At 42.3% G+C, this 17,616-nt stretch overlaps 1 protein-coding gene across 2 annotated transcripts in view; it reads left to right on the top strand.

Annotated features, from left to right (window-relative positions):
• The window catches only part of CFAP47 (cilia and flagella associated protein 47), a 651,611-nt gene that overhangs the window by 513,392 nt on the left and 120,603 nt on the right, over positions 1–17,616 (top strand). For both annotated transcript variants that reach the window (XM_048863833.2, XM_075132125.1), the window contains one exon: positions 4,606–4,762. In XM_048863833.2, the coding sequence (XP_048719790.2) occupies positions 4,606–4,762 (157 nt within the window). The remainder of the gene's footprint in view (positions 1–4,605; positions 4,763–17,616) is intronic.

Raw genomic sequence — 17,616 nt, 5'->3', positions numbered from 1 at the left:
ACTAAGCAGCATAGGAGAGAAGTGGAGCTTTGCAATAGATCTTGTCAAATATTCTTTGCTTAGGGTTATTTTTTTTAGTTCTTTCCTCCTGATATGTTGCAGTGGGCAGTGCATATTCTTCCTCTGCATCCTGTTAGGTTTCCATTTCAGATGCAAGCTAAACCTTTTCTTTTAACTGTAGATTGGGGGCGGGGGGTGTCTAATTTTTTTTTTTTTTTTACAAAATTTGGCCTTTAATTTTGGATGCCTCATTTTTTTTGGCTGCCCAACTTAAGACACCTTGAGGATGTTTTTTTCCAAGAGTGCTCAGCACTTCAGAGCACCAGGTTCAGAACATCCAAAGTGTCCCCAGCTGGAAACACAAAAATAGAGGCAATCAAAAATCTGGGAAAATTTAGCCCCTTTCCTTCTAAGACAGCATGGTTTATCTTTAAACATTTCAATTTCAGTGAGCAGAAATAGGACTAACACAAGAAACTGATTTATTTTCTATCAGATAAATCTTTATTAACAGCTAACTTTATAGGCTACACCCTCTATGCAGCTGAATGAAAAGTGTACCTTCTCCTTTACTGATAGTTTAAGTAAACTTGTGTGTGTGTGTGTATGTATATCACACACACACACACACACACACACACACACACACACACACACCCATGATAGCTAGTTTACCAGGTCTGTATTCACAGTAGATCAGGGCATCAATTACAATATCTAGGTTACCAGGCATGGGTTCACATTAGAGCTGGACTGAAACAGTTAAATTAATAGATTTTAAGGCCAAAAGGTACCATTAGATAGTCTGACCTCCTCCAGAATATAGGCCACAGAATTTCTTCCAGTTACCCCAGTATTGAGCCCAGTAAGTTGTTTGACTAAAGCATACCTTCTAGAAAGGCATCCGGTCCTGATCTGAAGATGTCAGGTTTATGAAGAATCCACTCTTTCCCTTAGTAGTTTGTTCCAGTGGTTAATCATCCTCACTGTTAAAGATCTGTGCCTTATTTTTAGTTTGAATTCGTGTGCTTCTAACTTCTAGCCATTGGTTTTTGTTATGCCTTTCTCCACTAGATTAAAGTGCCCTTTAGTACTTTGCTTGGTTTTTCCTCCCTGGAAAGGTACTTTTAGTCACAGTTCAGGGTAACTGCACCTGTATTTCTCCTCAGTGATCTGGCAAGGGCACCCACTCTCAAGCTTCCAGCTCCCCGGCTGTTGCTTCTCTTGGGTGAAGACCCCTGTGTCTCACTTCCTTCTCATCAGGGTTATGACCATGCTGAGCAGTTCCCTTCCTTCACTGCATTGCTCCTAGCAAAGACAGTCTGCCTAAACAGAGGTATGGAAGAAGTTTAGTTTAAGATTTCTTCTTGCCTTGAGCAGGGATGGTGTCCCTACTCTCTGTTTGCTGGAAGCTGGGAATGGGCAACAGGGGATGGATCACTTGATGATTACCTGTTGTGTTCATTTCCTCTGGGGCACCTGGCATTGGCCACTGTCGAAGACAGGTTACTGGGCTAGATGGACCTTTGGTCTGACCCAGTATGGCTGTTCTTATATTCTTGCCATATAAATGAGGATGAGCAAACTTAAGGTTTAATTGGACTCAAATTCTGGGTTTTATGTTTTGTTTTGCTGTTAGTTGTGGACTGGCACAAGACTCCAGTAAGGGTCATGCATTTGTACCAATCATAACAAGTAGTTACAGAACCATCTTAACAATGTATAGCACATATGCTTCTCTAAATATGTCATCTGCCAAAATTTAGGCTGTTGTGTCTCAGCTCCTTAGTGTGCGACTGGCAATACTCCTTCAAGCTATTGAAGATTTTTGGCTCCTTGAGGCAGTGATGGAGCATGACCCCCTAAAGGATGTTGCATGTCACATGTTCATTATAACTGCTGCCTTTGGAACCTTCCAGTCAGTTTCTTCTGTGATTGCAAAGAAGCTTCCCAAAGAGCTGCTCTGGGTACTCTCCCAAATTGCAACAAAATATTTTTAATGATAACCCCTGCCTTCTTGTCAGAGGCTGAGAATGGTGTCCACAGATGTATAACTGAAACACAGCTACATTATATTTAAGTCAGCAATATCTAAATAAATTTTGATTTCATAATCATCACTTCCAGACAGTCCAATCTGATTCCACACCTGAGTTACCCAAGATATTAAAAGTTTTTCTATCTTAAAATTTATTCTAAACTTGGCAGGAAGGAATATTTTTATTTGCCATTTCCTCCACCCTCATGTGGATATTTTGGCTTATGATGTGGGGATAAAGGGAAGTAGTTTACTAAATTCAAAGGAAATAAACTATATTCATTCTTGGTAGTGGAATTACACCAGGGGTGAACTTGACCCGATGTGTATTTATCTTTTAGGAGTAGGAATACAGGAACTTCTGTACTGGATTAGACCAGTGGTCCATCTAATCCATTATGCTGTCTCTGAGAGCCATCTGTATGAGGTGCACAATTGTGAAATAACATGACCATATAGGGGATTTTCTCCCTAACTTTTGTTAGAATAATGGAAATTATGCCTTAGACTGGAAAAGGGATTTATATCCCTTACTAAAGTGAAAACAAAAATCAATTTTTTATATTCTGATTTATGTAACTATGGATGTTCTTCACATCTATATAAAGATCTAATCCTTTTTTGAATCCTACTAAATTCTTGGCCCCAATGATTATCTGTGACATTGGGTTCCACAGGTTAATTATGTCTTGTACAAAAAAACCTTTCCTTTAATAAGCTTTAATTTTCTTTTTCTTTTCAATTTAATTGAATATCCCATTGCTTATAAAACATAAGTAAGGGCACCCAATGTACCTTCTCTCTATATTGTGTGTAACTCCCATGTCCCCTTTTATTCATCTTCTCTCTAAACAGACCCAATCTTTTCAATTCCACTTTATATAAAATATTTCCATGTATTTGTTACCCTATTCCCCACTCTTTCTGTTATATCTTTATTCTGATAGTGTCCAGAACTAACCACAGTACTCCAGATCATGGTGTACCAGTGGTTTATATTAGTGTGATATTTTCATTCTTTATTTTCTATTCCATATCTTGTACATCCTTTACAGTATGTTGTTTTTGTCCACCACTTCACATTAAGCAGTTCTGATTGAGCTGTCCATGTGTTTTTCCTGAGTGGTTATTGTGTATTTTAAACCCCATAAGGTATATGTACAAATAACTCAAACAATTCTTTGCAATAATTATGAGAATTATTGCATTTGTCAACAGTGAATTTCATCTGTCATCATGCTTACCCATTCATCTAGCTTGGTTAGGTACTTAAGAAGTTCATGAATGTCTTCTACAGTCTTGACTAATGTAAATAATTTTTTTGTCAGCTGCAAATGTTGCCATCTTGTTATTCATCCCCTTTTCTAGCTCACTAATAAATATATGAAACAGTACAGTTTCTAATACAAAAATAGAAAGCATCCTGATGTTAGCATTTTTTCCTGTGGAAAGTTGATCATTTACTCCTACTCTTTCTTTTTTTATCTCATAACTACTGAGTTGCATTAATAGGCTCAGGTGAGGGACTTTGCAAAGGCTTTTAAAAAATACAGATACATTATTTCATCTGCTTCTTTTTTTTATCCGCTTATTTTGTTCACATACTTAAAGAATTTTCCTTTACAGAAGCAATGGTGGTTTGTTTCTCTCTCTCATCTCATATTAATCTAGGCATTTTATAATTCTGTTTTAAATTATTTTTAACCATTTACACGTTGCTGAAGTATTGTGGTCTGTAACTCCCATTTTCACCCAGTACCTTCAAAAAAAAAAAGAAGAAGAAAAGTTAAGTACAACTATTGCCCTCAAGTCCCATTTACATGAAATAGTATATAATTTTGTTAACTCAGCCACTTCATTCTTAAGTTCCTTCAGAACTCTTGGACTATCCAGTCCTTTTTCTATTTCATTTCTCATTTTGTCTGAGGGTCTTCTTTTTGTACACCTTGATCATTATCAGTGCTCAATCTTATTACTTGCAAAGAATAGGTCTGGGACAGGTATCTCCCATAACATCCTATGTAATGAAGACTGATGCAAATAACTCATTTATCTGCAATGTCTTTATCCTCCTTAATTGCTCCTTTGACTCCCTGTTCTCTTAGTCTCCATGCTGTTGATGTATAAACAGAAATATAAAATGTATTAAATACATGTATCTCTTTGTTCTTTAAAATCCTTTCTGGCGTTTACTGTCACGGTGTTAGTTTTTTTATGTGGTTCTTCTGTTATCCCTTATATATCAGTGATCTGTATTCTTCCTCTGGACTTCTTGCGACTATATTCACAATGTGTCCTTCTTTATATTAAGCTTTTAGACCATTGGATCTATTTCTTCCAAGAGATCAATGATTAGAATAGATAAAATCTAAGCGTAAAGGGAGAAAAAATAAAATAATAAATAATAATAATAAAATAATAAAATAAAAATAAAGAAAAAGTTGGACAACATTTCTTCCACAAGTATACAACCAGAACAACAGAAAATGATCTTCAGTGAGCTTCAGTAAGATGTGCAATGTGGAGGCTGCTTTTTTCTAATATCAATGTTTTTCTTTCCCCTACAGCTTAATGAGTGGATATTTCATCTGTCTGGGGTTGGCCTTATCCCTCAGCCAATGGAACCAGCTAGCATAAGTACTTGTATTGGTCGTCATTCTTCCATCATCATATCCTTCAAAAATCCTACCACTGAAGATATACTGGTAGATGTGCTGTTAGCAGGTACAGATTCTTGCTTTAATAATTTCTGTTTGATTGCATTAAAAATATCTGTGGTATAGAGAAATGGTTACTAGTCTGGAAATTGCATATGATACAATAGAGATATACATGGTGAGGAACAGTTCCTTGGTACCTCCATGCCTGTGCTTTGGTAATATGGCTTGGATATAGTCTGTCTTAATATTCTTCTTAAAGGTTTTCTCATCAGATATAGATACAGGCCCAGGGTGTGCGTGCATGCGCGTGTTCACACACACAAATCTTTATCTCAGGGTAAATCAGGTGTGTATAGATTTTGTAATACTGAAGGCTCCAAGCAAGATGTCTATGCAGCCTGAATTTCATTTTAATATGGCTAAATGTAAATGTATAGATGTAGGAACAAAGAATGTAGGCCATACTTACAGAATGGGGACCTGTATCCTGGGAAACAGTGACTCTGAAAAAGATTTGGGGGTTGTGATGGATAATCAGCTGAACGTTAGCTCCCAGTGTGAAGTTGTGGCTAATATGATTCTGGAATGCATAAACAGGGGAATCTTGAGTAGGTGTAGAAAGGTTATTTTATTTCTCTATTTGACAGTGGTGTGACCACTGCTGAAATACTGTGCCCAGTTCTGGTGCCCACAATTCAAGAAGGATGTTGATAAATTGGAGCGGGCTCAGAGAGGAGCCAAGAGAATGATTAAAGGATTAGAGCGATAGACTCAAACAGCTCAGTTTGTTTAGATTAGCAAATAGAAGGTTAAGGGATGACTTCCACAGACTGGAAGTATATACATGCGGAACAAATATTTAATCAGGGACTCTTCAGTCTCACAGAGAAAGGTATAACATGATCCAATGGCTGGAAGATGAAGCTAGACAATTCAGACTGTAAATAAGATGTACATTTTTAACAGTGAGGGTAATAAACCATTGAAAAAGTTTACCGAGGGTCGTGGTGGATTAAGAACATAAGAACAGCCATACTGAGTCAGATCAAAGGTCTATCTAGCCCAGTATCCTGTCTTCCAACAGTAACCAATGCCAGGTGCCCCATAGGGAATGGATAGAATAGGTAATCATCAAATGATCCATGCCCAGTCGCCCATTCCCAACTTCTGACAAACAGAGCTTAGGGACACCATCCCTGCTCATCTTGACTAATCGCCACTGATGGACCTATCCTTCATGAACTTATCTAGTTCTTTTTTGAAGATTCTCCATCAATCACAATTTTTAGATCAAGATCGGATGTTTTTCTAAAAGACATGCTCTAGGAATTATTTTGGGCATGTTTATGGCCTGTGTTATACTGGAGGTCAGACTAGATGATCACGATGGCCCCTTTTGGCCTTGGAATCTATGAATTCAGCCATAATACTGTCCAGGCAAGAACGTTGGTGGAGATTTATTGAGATTAGTCATTAACTATCTCATCTTGAAATTTATTGTTCACATAAATGACATTTTAACATAGTTGATGGCTTAAGTCATTTAGCAAATGGAAATTTTAAAGACAGGTTGTAGCTAACTCAATAAATAGGGGAGTAATCCAAACTAAATCTCTGTAATGGCTGGTTTCTTGTCATAATGATAGCAGACATCTGACCCTTTCAGTTTCAGATGTGAAATTCAGCTCAATCAGCTACAAATAAATCATTTAGCTATCAGAGAAAACAAGATAGCCGTTTTTTAATACATCCCACAGTGGAACGTCTCAACATATCAGCACTGAAAAGCAAATTGGGATGGGACAAATAGAGACCTTGGAAAAACCCATAATTTGCATACCACTGCTAGATTTGAAATCTTTATTTTGGCTAAAGCTGAATTCTTCTGTGTTAATTTAAGAAGCTGAGAAATGGTATACAAAACTAAGTCTTCTGGTGCTGAACAACGAACTCAGAACTCCATTGGATTAAATAACAGTTGAGGTATATGCAAGCAATACATGTGTGACAGGGTGTAGGTACCCCACCCCAGCAATAATGTTGTAATAGTAATTTGCAAGGGGAGGACAGCATTAGCCTCCCTGAAAGGGAGGAAAAAACCTGGCCTACCCTATGAGCTGTGGGTCCTGGCGGGAGCAGCTGACAGCTGGACCTCATTAGGTCCTCATTGGTCCCAGATGGGGGCTCTAACCACCAGTCTAACAGAGTGGTATTTTGTGTCTCTCCCCTGAGTCCAGTCCATTTGCTCCAATCACTCATTATTTATCTGCAGTGGAACAGCTTAAACAGGACAGATTGAGGGAGCCCCACATCAGAAAAGCCCAGAGCCCAGTGGTTAGAGTACACTCCCAAGAGGAGGGAGAACCCTGTTCAAATCATTTGTCCTTCTCAGGCCCACATCCCAGGTGAGCACTCTAAGTACTGGGCTAAAAGTTAGAAGCTCAGCGCTTCCTGCTTCAGCTGTTTTGTGCAGAACGAGGCAGGTGTCTAAGTCATTTCCGCAAGAAGCTGCTTAGGCATCTAAGCTGCTTGACTTCAGGAGATGAGGTTCCATTCGTGGATAGCTAACAGAGAGATGCTTCCTTCCAGCCTGGACATAGGCATTACTCTCCATTAGAGTGGCAGGGTTTAGGACACATGGTTGACAGCTCCCATTGGCTATTTTAAGTAGCTCCCCACCTAGCATTTCTGGCTGTTGTGATCCCATTCTTAGGTGCTTGTCTCACCCTATTCATTGCATAGGAGTCTAGGTGTTTAACTCAGGTTTTGTGGATTGCAGCGTAGTTCCTGTTGTTTTTTCTAGGTACCTAAAAGTTAGGTGCCATAACGTTCAGCAATTACAGTGCCTAAATGCCTTTGTGGATTCAGGCCTTGATTCCTAGAAGAAATGAACTCTAACCAGACCTTGCTCCAAAAGGTCCTCAACCATTAGGGACTAAGGTCCAGGACCAAACTATAATAGAGGGGTAATTTCCCCCTTCTCTAATCTGCAAATCTCCCCTCTACATTCCTACTAACCTCCCCCCCACAACCCACTGTCCAACTTCCACCCCATCTCAGGCTCAGATTCGCCCTCAGGCTCTTGATTTCGCCCGTCACACACCAACACACACACCCCCTACCTCCACCTACTTTCCCCACAGGGAGCTTCCAATCAAACTTGTTCTATCCCATTCCTACTCTTCAGAATTTTGTCTTCAATCCTTCCCACCCCATGATCTAGCTGGGATCTTGCCATTTTATAACAGGGCTCTTCAATTCTGTTAGCACCTTCCGTCTGGTAAAAATTGTGCAGTGTCTGGTAAAAAGAACAATTTTGTCTTGATTGAATGTTTTTCATTCTGGACCTCAAAGCACTTGGACTCAGCTGAACAAAGTTTCCGATCACTGAAGTGTATTCATTCACTACTGAGGTGAAATGCAGCTCCATTTTTGAGACAGCACCAATGTTTCCTCTAATTTTTCCCACCCATGTGTAGAATGAATTTTGTTATGTGCACCAATATGCAGGCAATGTGTGACACATGACCTTCATATTGGTGCACATAACAAAATTCATGGGGTGGTGGTGGGGGCGAGGGGTTCGGAGTGTGGGAGGGGCTCAGGCTGGAGGTGGGGGCTCTGAGGTGGAGCCAGGAATGAGGGGTTTGAGGTGCAGTAGGGTGCTCTGGTGGGGAGAGAGGACTCTTTCCCCCCAGCCAAGGTGCTCCTGGGGTGCGGGTGAGGGTGGGGGAAAAAAGGCGCCTGTCCCCACTGCAGCACCTCCGGGGCTGGGGCTGCAGGATAGGCACCCCTTCTCCAGCCCTGGCAGATCCAGCCAGGACTGGGTTTGAGCTGGGGGAGGGGCGCTGTGGAAGGTTTGGGCTGGGTCGCCCCGGCTGGGTCAGGGCCACGCCAGCTGTGGCTGGGACCAGGCCGGACCACTTGGGTCGGGTCTGGGCCATGCCGACTTCGGCTGGGTTCCAGCCAGGCTGCTTGGGTTTGGGCCGCACTGCCCCAGCTGTGGCTGGGTTCAGGATGTGTAGGGGCGCCCTGTCAGCGGGCAGGACCGAGCCGTAGGATGAGCTCTCCAGCCATGGCAGGTTGGGGGCTGGGAGAGGGGAGCCCCTCCCCCGGCCGGTCCCTGGGTAGGTTCCCTAAGTGCCTGAGTGGCACTAAATAGGCTGCTGCGTGGCCATGTGGCTTACAGGGAATTTAGGACAGCACACCATCTGACTACTTCCTTTCTTTGCTTCCCCCCCCACCCCCACTTTTAACCTGGAAGTGAAACCCTGAGGACTAGGTCATCAACTTATGATGAAACCAGATGAAACCATGGGGCTTCATTTCACTTGTATGCTCCAAACTGCTTAGAAGCATTATGTACATTGACCCCATTTCCTAGAGAAAGGGTTTTAAAACTTTATCATGGTGTTTTCTTAAAGTTTTTTGTGGAACATCTCCCTTTCCAATCAGTCTCATTCATGAACCTACCATCTTTGGTGTAACTGTAGTACTTGGTGAGCTCTGTGTGTACATTTAACATTAAATGTGTATACATTTAACATTAAATCAAATTACCGTAGAACCTCAGAGTTATGAACACCTCGGGAATGTAGGTAGTTCGTAACTCTGACATGTTAACTCTGAACAAAATGTTATGGTTGTTCTATCAGAAGTTTACAACTGAACATTAATTTAATACAACTTTGAAACTGTACTAAGAAGAAGAAAAATGATGCTTTTTGCCATCTCAATTTAAATGAAACAAGCACAGAAACACTTTCCTTACCTTGACAATTTTTTTAAACTTTCCTTTTATTTAGTAGCTTACATTTAACACAGCATTGTACTGTATTTGCTTTTTTTTTTTTTTTTTTTTTGTCTTTGCTGCTGTCTGATTATATACTTCTGGTTCCAAACAAGGTCTGTTTGACTGGTCAGTTCATAACTCTGAGGTTCTATTGTAAATTCCTTTCCCAATAGTTAACCAATCCCTTTGTCTCCTTTTTCTCTTCATTCCCTTGCCACATTACATATGTTTGTTTCAATCTCATCAACACCTATCCTGTGCCTAGTCTCATGCTTCCTTAACCTGTCCAATCCCTCTTTTCCTACTAGTCTCCAGCTCCCTTTTTCCACCCTGGTGTCACTTGTCTTCTGGGTCGCCTGCTTTTACATGATCTGCCCTGCTCCCAAACACCTCTTCACTATCTCATTGAGGAAGCACCTAGTTCTGTCCCCAAGTTTTGGTACCACTTGCAAATCTTTTCCTCTTGGAGATACAAGCATCCACTTTGTAACAGGTTCCCCCCGGGGTGCCACCTGGAACTGGGGTACACTGACCCACCAGCCCCGGCTGCCTCTCACACTGTGCTGCTGTGACAAGCAGCAAAGCCCTCCAGCCTATACTTTCAACAGCATACATACAGGTAGGGACACACCCAACTGCAGTTACATGCAGGCTCTCTGACCAGCCCCTGCATAGGAAGGCTACAGCTAAGGCAACTCCCAGCTCCCCAGGCGCACACCCCCTCTGGAGTATAAACCCAAAATTATACCATTTTATGCTGCACAGGGAACTGTGCAGCATAAGCTCATAAAGTTTGCCCCCATCCCTCATTGTGGAGAGGAATATGCAACAGCCTTTGCCCCTGAGCTATGATTCCCACATACTTCACTCCAACTCACTGGTTTAGATAAAGCAAAACCAAGTTTATTAACTACAAAAGATAGATTTTAAGTGATTATAAGTGATAGCGAACAGATCAAAGCAGGTTACCTAGCAAATAAAAAAAAAGCCAACTAAGTTTGATACATGAAATAGATTGGATATTAATTAGCAGATTCTCACACTAAGAGATGATATAAGCAGGCTGCATATTCTTAAGGGGCAAGCTGCACTCACTTTATGGCTTGGAATCCCCACGTGTTTCATTTACAGGCTAGAAATCCCTTTAGCCTGGGTCCAGCACTTCCCCCAGTTCAGTCTTTGTTCCTCAGGTGTTTCCAGGAGTCATCTTGTGTGGGGAATGAAGAACACCAGATGATGTCACTACCTGCCTTATATAGCGAAAACCCTTTGTTTCAAAGCTTTGGTTTTCAGACCTGTTTGTGGAAAAAATACTGACATCCCAAGATGGAGTCCAGAATCATGTGGTCTGATCACATGTCCTTGTAGAGTCATAGCAGCCATTACTCACAGGATGTTTGGCGTGTTCTTAGGAAGTCTCATCACCAAGTAGGAGATAAGCTTCTCTTAAGGCCTATTGTTTTTTCCTAATGGCCCATTGCCCTGGATAGGCTCTTCCCCACCCACCATCTAGACTGAAAGCATCTTGTCTTGTGGGCATTACCTAGGTTTAACTACATTTGGAATACAGATGCACAGTCAATATTCATATTTTCAGATACAAAAATGATATATGCATACAAATAGGATAATCATATTCAGCAAATAACTTTTCCAATGACCCCTCACATGACTTATCTTGCATAAAATACATCATAATTATGTCCTAATCATATGATAATAATATCACTATGAAGAATATGGGGTGCAGTGCCACACACTCTTCCTTCTCTTATAGTTGCAGTGGCCCAAGGCTTGCTCCTTCTCCTTTATAGCTGTCTCCCTCAGGCATTCAGGCTCTTCATTGACCCCAGGGTGCCTGAAGAAGCACCTGTAAAAGAGGAGCACAGCCAATGTACATGATCAACCAATGATTTGTGAATTACAGGCAGTAAGCTGGCCAAATCCTACTTCTTGAGTTAGAGGATGTGTGTGGCAACCATGATATTATGTGTTTCTATTTCACTTCATAGAATAGAGCATGTTTTACACTACTGTAAAATGCAGGTCACTATTTCTTCTGATTTGCACAGCAACAGAACAATTATAAGAAGCAAGCTGCAAGTCTTGTTAAGCATATAGTGCCAAATGGCATATTTAATACTACTAGAGCACCAAGCTATTATTTGTAAAATGCTAATCTGTTACACTCTTCACAAAACTAATATGAGAACAAGCATTCGTCTCCACAATAGAGTACCATCAGAAATCATTTACATAGCTTAAAATGGATACTAAAGACTACTGAACTGCGACATTCTGATATACTTGAGTTGTGCCTTGAGTTCACAAAAACCTTCCTTGTTTAAATAGGATGCAATTATAGAGCATTAACTTATTCCAAAGAGGTTCTTTTACTGGTGTAGAAGTAAACTGTCCTAGGAAAAACTCTAATCTTTACTTTTGCACCTTAGATTCAGTTTTTGCTCTCCATTTTGCCTTGGATTAATTACACATTAGTGGACCTGAAATAATGAACTAATATTCCTGTAGTATTTTACAGTAAAACTGTAAGGCCTTTTCTTTGAGGGGATTAACACTGTAGAGCCCATCATACAAAATAAAACAATATAAACAACTCTAAAATCTGTCTTGAATTTGTAAGACCTGGTTAATTTCCTCAATGTATTACCACTGATGACCTGGAAATAATAATAATAAATAATAATTTTTAAAAAGTCACAGTAGGATAACTGAGCTATGTATCGAAGCCTTCTTCAGAACAGCATTGTGCAGGCTTTGGCTTGCTTTTTGCAGAAACAGTAACAATTCCTTTTGTTCTTTTTGGTAAAAAGTGGCATTCTTTCTTCTGTATGCAAGCCTACTTCTAATATATTTTCAAAGGAAGTAATTTCTAGCTGCATAAGCAGAGTCATGACTATAAAACTTCAGTTTTTAATAATTTAGTAATTATGGCCCAGATCCTCAAAAGTAACTAGGTGCCTCCTTCAATTGAAATCAATGGAAGCTAGGTGCCTAAAGATCTTTGAGGAGTTGGGCATACATGTTCAGTAAAATATAATTTCCAGTATGGTGTATAAATGTTCATGAACTGTAATGTTGCTAAAATGTATTTGTCAGAGGATGGCAGGTCCCTTTAAGGATAGTGGGTCCAGTTCTCCTCTGACAGAACAGCTAGACCGGATTAGTAGAGCAGGGCAGCATCTGAGAGAGTTCTAAATTGAGGTCCAAGAAAGAGAGCCAAAGACCGGGGCTGGAGAAGGCTGAAGGACCAGGGAGCAGAAGAGGGGTTTGCCTTCTGACCTATCCTGACCAGAGAATAGATGGCCCCAGGAGAATTTTGGGGATCCTCTTCTAAGGAGAAAAGGACTCCATGTAGAAAGACTGGGGAGTTCCTGCTGAAAGACCAGGAATCACTCCAGCTAGAAAGGACTGCAGTGACTACTTGGGAAAAAGAAAGCTAGGACAGAAGAAAGGCCCCAGGACTGAGACCAGAGGTGAATATGGTTTGTGTGGATGGACTGTATTTTGGGACTTTGAAGGCTGTTTGAATTTGGGTGAACATATTTCCCTATGCTGAATATGGGACACCTGGTAAAATTATTCATCTTCAAGCGAGTTCAACAGCAATCAATCAGAACTATGCAGTACAAATGTTTAAATTAACATCAAGTTGACTGAGCCCCTGTTAAGAAGAAATACTGCATAGTTGACTTCTTTTAATTTACCTTCTTATCTTTAAGGCTTTAGGATTCACACAGGAGAGGTCACACACACACACCTCTCTCACACAGGGGCGTGATTGACCGATCCGATCCTCCCTGCCCGGTGCTCTCCACCCTCCATTCCTGACCTGGCCCGCAGGACAGACCCGCCTCTCCTGGTAGCTGGCGCCATGTCTTCCTGAGGCAACATGTGGGAGGGGCCACACAGGGTCACATGCTCCCCTCTCCAGATTTCTGCCAGGGTTCACACCAGAATGTGGCCAGCAGCACTGTGTGGGAGGGAAGGGACAGGAGCTGCTTCCAGTCGCAGAGGAGGCGGGGCGGGGATGACCTGGCCCGTGTCTTTGCAGAGCTCATCTCTTCACCCCTTCCCCCACACCCCTGTGGCTGGAAGCAGCTTGTCCCTTCCTACCTGCACAGTGTCTAAAGGCAGCTAACACCTCCAGGCTGCTGCTGGCCACTGACATAACCCAGCCGCCTCCTGTCCCCTGGTTACAGCGCGTGCAGGAAGGGGTTAAGCCCTAAGGATGCATTGTGCACCAGGGCCCAGGGAATCTGACTACAGGGGCTTCAGTGCACCCAGACAGAGAGGTGGCTCAGCAGGGGAGGGTGCCCAGGGGAAGGAAGAATCCTCTCACTCCCTGGGGTCGGGGCTTGTACAGGCTGGAAATTGCTTCCCCCCCCCCACGCCACTCCAGAGCTTAGCTGAGGGGTGGACAGGCTTCCCTGTGCCAGTGCGGGGCTTTGGCACATGCAGGGCTAGGCTCCTTCTGGCCAATGCCCTCGGCCAGAGGGTCTTGGGCTTTTCTGGGGTACTATAATAGCCGGAACAGTGGGGGAAGGAAGGAGCCTGCTGGCCAGGCTGCTGGTGAGCTGAGCACTCCGACTGGGGGCTGGTTCTCCGCACAGCATAAGGAGGGGGACTCGCCTCACCAGAGGGGATATGGAGGAGCAGCGAGGTTGGGGGAGGGAGGGTGAAGGGGCAAAGTACCCCCACATCCTCTGCAATGAAGACCAATGCAAAAGAATAAATTTAGCTTCTCTGCAATGGCCTTGTCTTCCTTGAGTGCTCCTTTGTCATCTAGTGGCCCTACTGCCTGTTTGACTGGCTTCCTGCATCTGATGTACTTAAAAATGTTCGTTCTTTTCGTTTGTGTCTTTAGCAACTTGTTTCTCAAATTCTTTCTTGACCTGCCTTATTATACTTTTACACTTAACATCCTAGAGCTTGTGCTCTTTCCTATTATTCTTACTATGATTTGACTTCCAAGTTTTAACGGATGCCTTTTTGCTTCTACCAGCCTCCGTTATTCTGCTGTTTAGCCACTGTGGTTCTCTTGCATCCGATGAAGTGAGCTGTAGCTCACGAAAGCTTATGCTCAAATAAATTGGTTAGTCTCTAAGGTGCCACAAGTCCTCCTTTTCTTTTTGTGGTTCTCTTGATCCTCTTATTGTCTTTTCTGATATGAGGTATACATTTAGTCTGAGCCTCTATTAAGGTGTGTAAGCGAGTTCGGCCAGGGCTTATCACTCTCTGGAGCGGCGAGGAACCAAACCGCCTCGCTACTTCTGTCAGGTGTGTCGGGGAATTAGCCTGCCCGAGCAAAAAGTTCAATAACAAAGCCCAGGCCTTGGGTCAGGGCAGGGCAACAAACAGTCAGTAGCTCAGGCCCTCAGGCAGGGGCTGAGCAAACAGTTCACTAGCAAACCCAGGCTTCTGGCTCCGAGCGGCCTGGGAGAGGGGGAGACTGCCACCTGCGAGATGGGTGGCATGGGGGACTCAGGCCCACCCACTCAACTGCGTCTCAGCCCGGTGCCCTAGCAGTGGCAGAAGACCCGCTGCTATGTCAGTGGGGATCCTGGCCGCAATACGCTGACATTGGCTCTGGTAGCGCTACAGCCAGACTAGGGTCGGCTGCCCCCGGGCTACTTCCTACCTTCCTCTCTAGAGGTACCAGGATCCAGCCGACATCCTCCAAGGTATCACACACCATGAGCTCCTCGGGGTAACTGGTGCACGGTTGGCTTGGCAGCTCCTCAGGGTAACTGGCGAACGGCAAGCTTGGCAGCGTCTCTGGGCTCGGGCTAGCATCAGGCATTGGCTGGCCTGGCCAGTCCTTGGATCGGCTGCCGATCGCTGTGGTCTCCCAGCTGGGAGTTCTGCCACATGTGTCTGGCCTCTCTGGTGGCTGTCTTTCAACTGAGCTCCGGGATTGGGCTTTTATACTTCCTGTCCTGCGCCTTGACCTCTGAGGGGCGGGCTCAGGGTTCGCTGGCTCCGCCTACTTTGGCGTCCAGAGAGGCTCCGGGGTGGCGGGGAACCAGACCGCCTCGCTACAAGGTGTTTTTAAACAGTCCCAGTGCTGCTTGCTCCTTTTAATTTTAATTTGTGACAGCGCCTTTTAATTTCCATCTAATGAGCATCCTCATTTTTGTGTAGTTCCCCTTTTAGAAGTTAAATGTTATCCTTGCTGTTCCAGGAAGCAGCCATCTTATGGTGTCTAGAAATTTTATCTCTGCATCATGCCCTAAGCTGACATTTACCCAGTTAATATGAGGATAGTTGAAATCACCCATTTTTATTGCACTTTCTGCTTTTGTAGCCTCTCCAACCTCCCTTAGTGTTTCACAATCACTGTCACCATCCTGGTTCAAGTGGTCAGTAGGATATTCCTACTGCTCTACTCTTTGTATTCAAGCATGGAAATCATGTCCATAAAGATTCTATGGTGCAGTTTGTTTCATTTGAGTTTTTTACCTTATTTGACTCTATGCTTCCTTTAACATATAATGCCACACCCCTGCCAGCATAACCTACTTTCATTACTATATATTTTATACCCAGGTATTACTGTGTCCCATTGATTATCCTCATTCCATCAAGTTTCTGTGATGCCTATTATATCAATATCCTCATTTAATGCTAGGCACTCTAGTTCATCTATCTTACTATTTAGTATAAATACCATTGCCATAGCAACAAAAGTTCCCATAAAGATCTTATTCTGAAATGACATTAGGCTTGCTAGTCAGCTTTTTGTTCCCTGGCTAGCTTGACTCTTCTGAGATTCCTGTTTTTTATCTGTCTTCTTGAGTCTCAGGTGACATTTAGTGATTTGCTGCACCTGTGCATGGAGTCTGTTAATCTATCTCATTTATAGAGATAGATCACCTTGTCACAATTCCCCCTACCCCCTGAATCCCCCAAATACTGTAATGTTAACCTTTTCCCTTCATTTAAGTATTATACTCCTTATGAGGCTGAATTGTTTTGTTTTATTATTCAGAATTACTTTAGGATAATGAAAATTAAAGCATTAAAATAGAAAGATATTTATCTTCTAATTCAAAATATTTCTTTACTCATAATGGCCCTGAACCTGCAAACACTTAAGTATGTTTAATTTTACTCAGGGGAGTAGTCCCATTGACCTCATTTTGTCTACTTATGTGAGTGTATTTACACACATGTAAGTGTTTTCAAGACTGAGACCAATATTGTTATATACTGAATGTGAAGTGTGGTACCAAGTTCAGCACTCAGAAATGCACGTGCAACTAACTTTTGATTTCAGTGGGAGCTGTTCATGCATAACTGAAGATAGAACTCAGTCAATGATATACTGAACATTAGGGTCACTTGGTGCAGTTGCAATATATGTAAGTGCAGAGAGAATTGTACTTCAAAACTATTTGAAGTATGATCATAGGCTCTGAGATCCAAATCTTAATGCAGAATCAGGTATCTTTGAGTTGCTAATTTCAGGTAGTGTGTGCACTTGTAACAAAAGCATTGTCCTTAAACAGAAAGTAGAGGCTTTAGTCTCATAACAGATTTTCTAAATTTCTCTTTAAATAGTTTTTATTCTCAAATATATTTCTTCAAACCTCTCATAAAAGATTTAGAGACTGTGCAGTGCTGTAACTAGGTTGTTGATGATGATCATGTCATTGATTGTGGTGATACATACAGCAGTCTTAGAACTATAAAAGAAAATTGACCACAGACATAATACAAAAATGCAAATTCACACTCAATATTTTTACTAACACAGAATACAGTGCTTCACGGTGAATAACCTGCTCCTTTACTTGTCACAAAAGCTTTGATGGGCCCAGGCAAGAATAAAATAATAAGTCACTAATCAGAGCCTGTACTGTCTTCTGGTTTTGGAGGCCCCTGAAATCTCTTCTGAGCTCTGAGTGTATTGAGACATCCTTTTAGGCAGTCAACTGGTCAAGGAATGGCATGCCAGTACCGCTCCACTAACTGCAGGCACACTAATCTTAAAAAAGTAGATGTAGCCATCATAGGTGAGTTCCTGCACACAAAGGTCCAGTTTCTGAGCAGTAGCGGAGCAGTACTCTTCACAGCTAAGGAAAAGAGGAAGCACATAATTC

Source organism: Caretta caretta, chromosome 1 (genome assembly GCF_965140235.1).
Source record: "Caretta caretta isolate rCarCar2 chromosome 1, rCarCar1.hap1, whole genome shotgun sequence".
NCBI classification, from domain to species: Eukaryota; Metazoa; Chordata; order Testudines; family Cheloniidae; genus Caretta; species Caretta caretta.
Note: the sequence above shows the minus strand (reverse complement) of the source record. Positions and strands in the feature narration are given on the sequence as shown.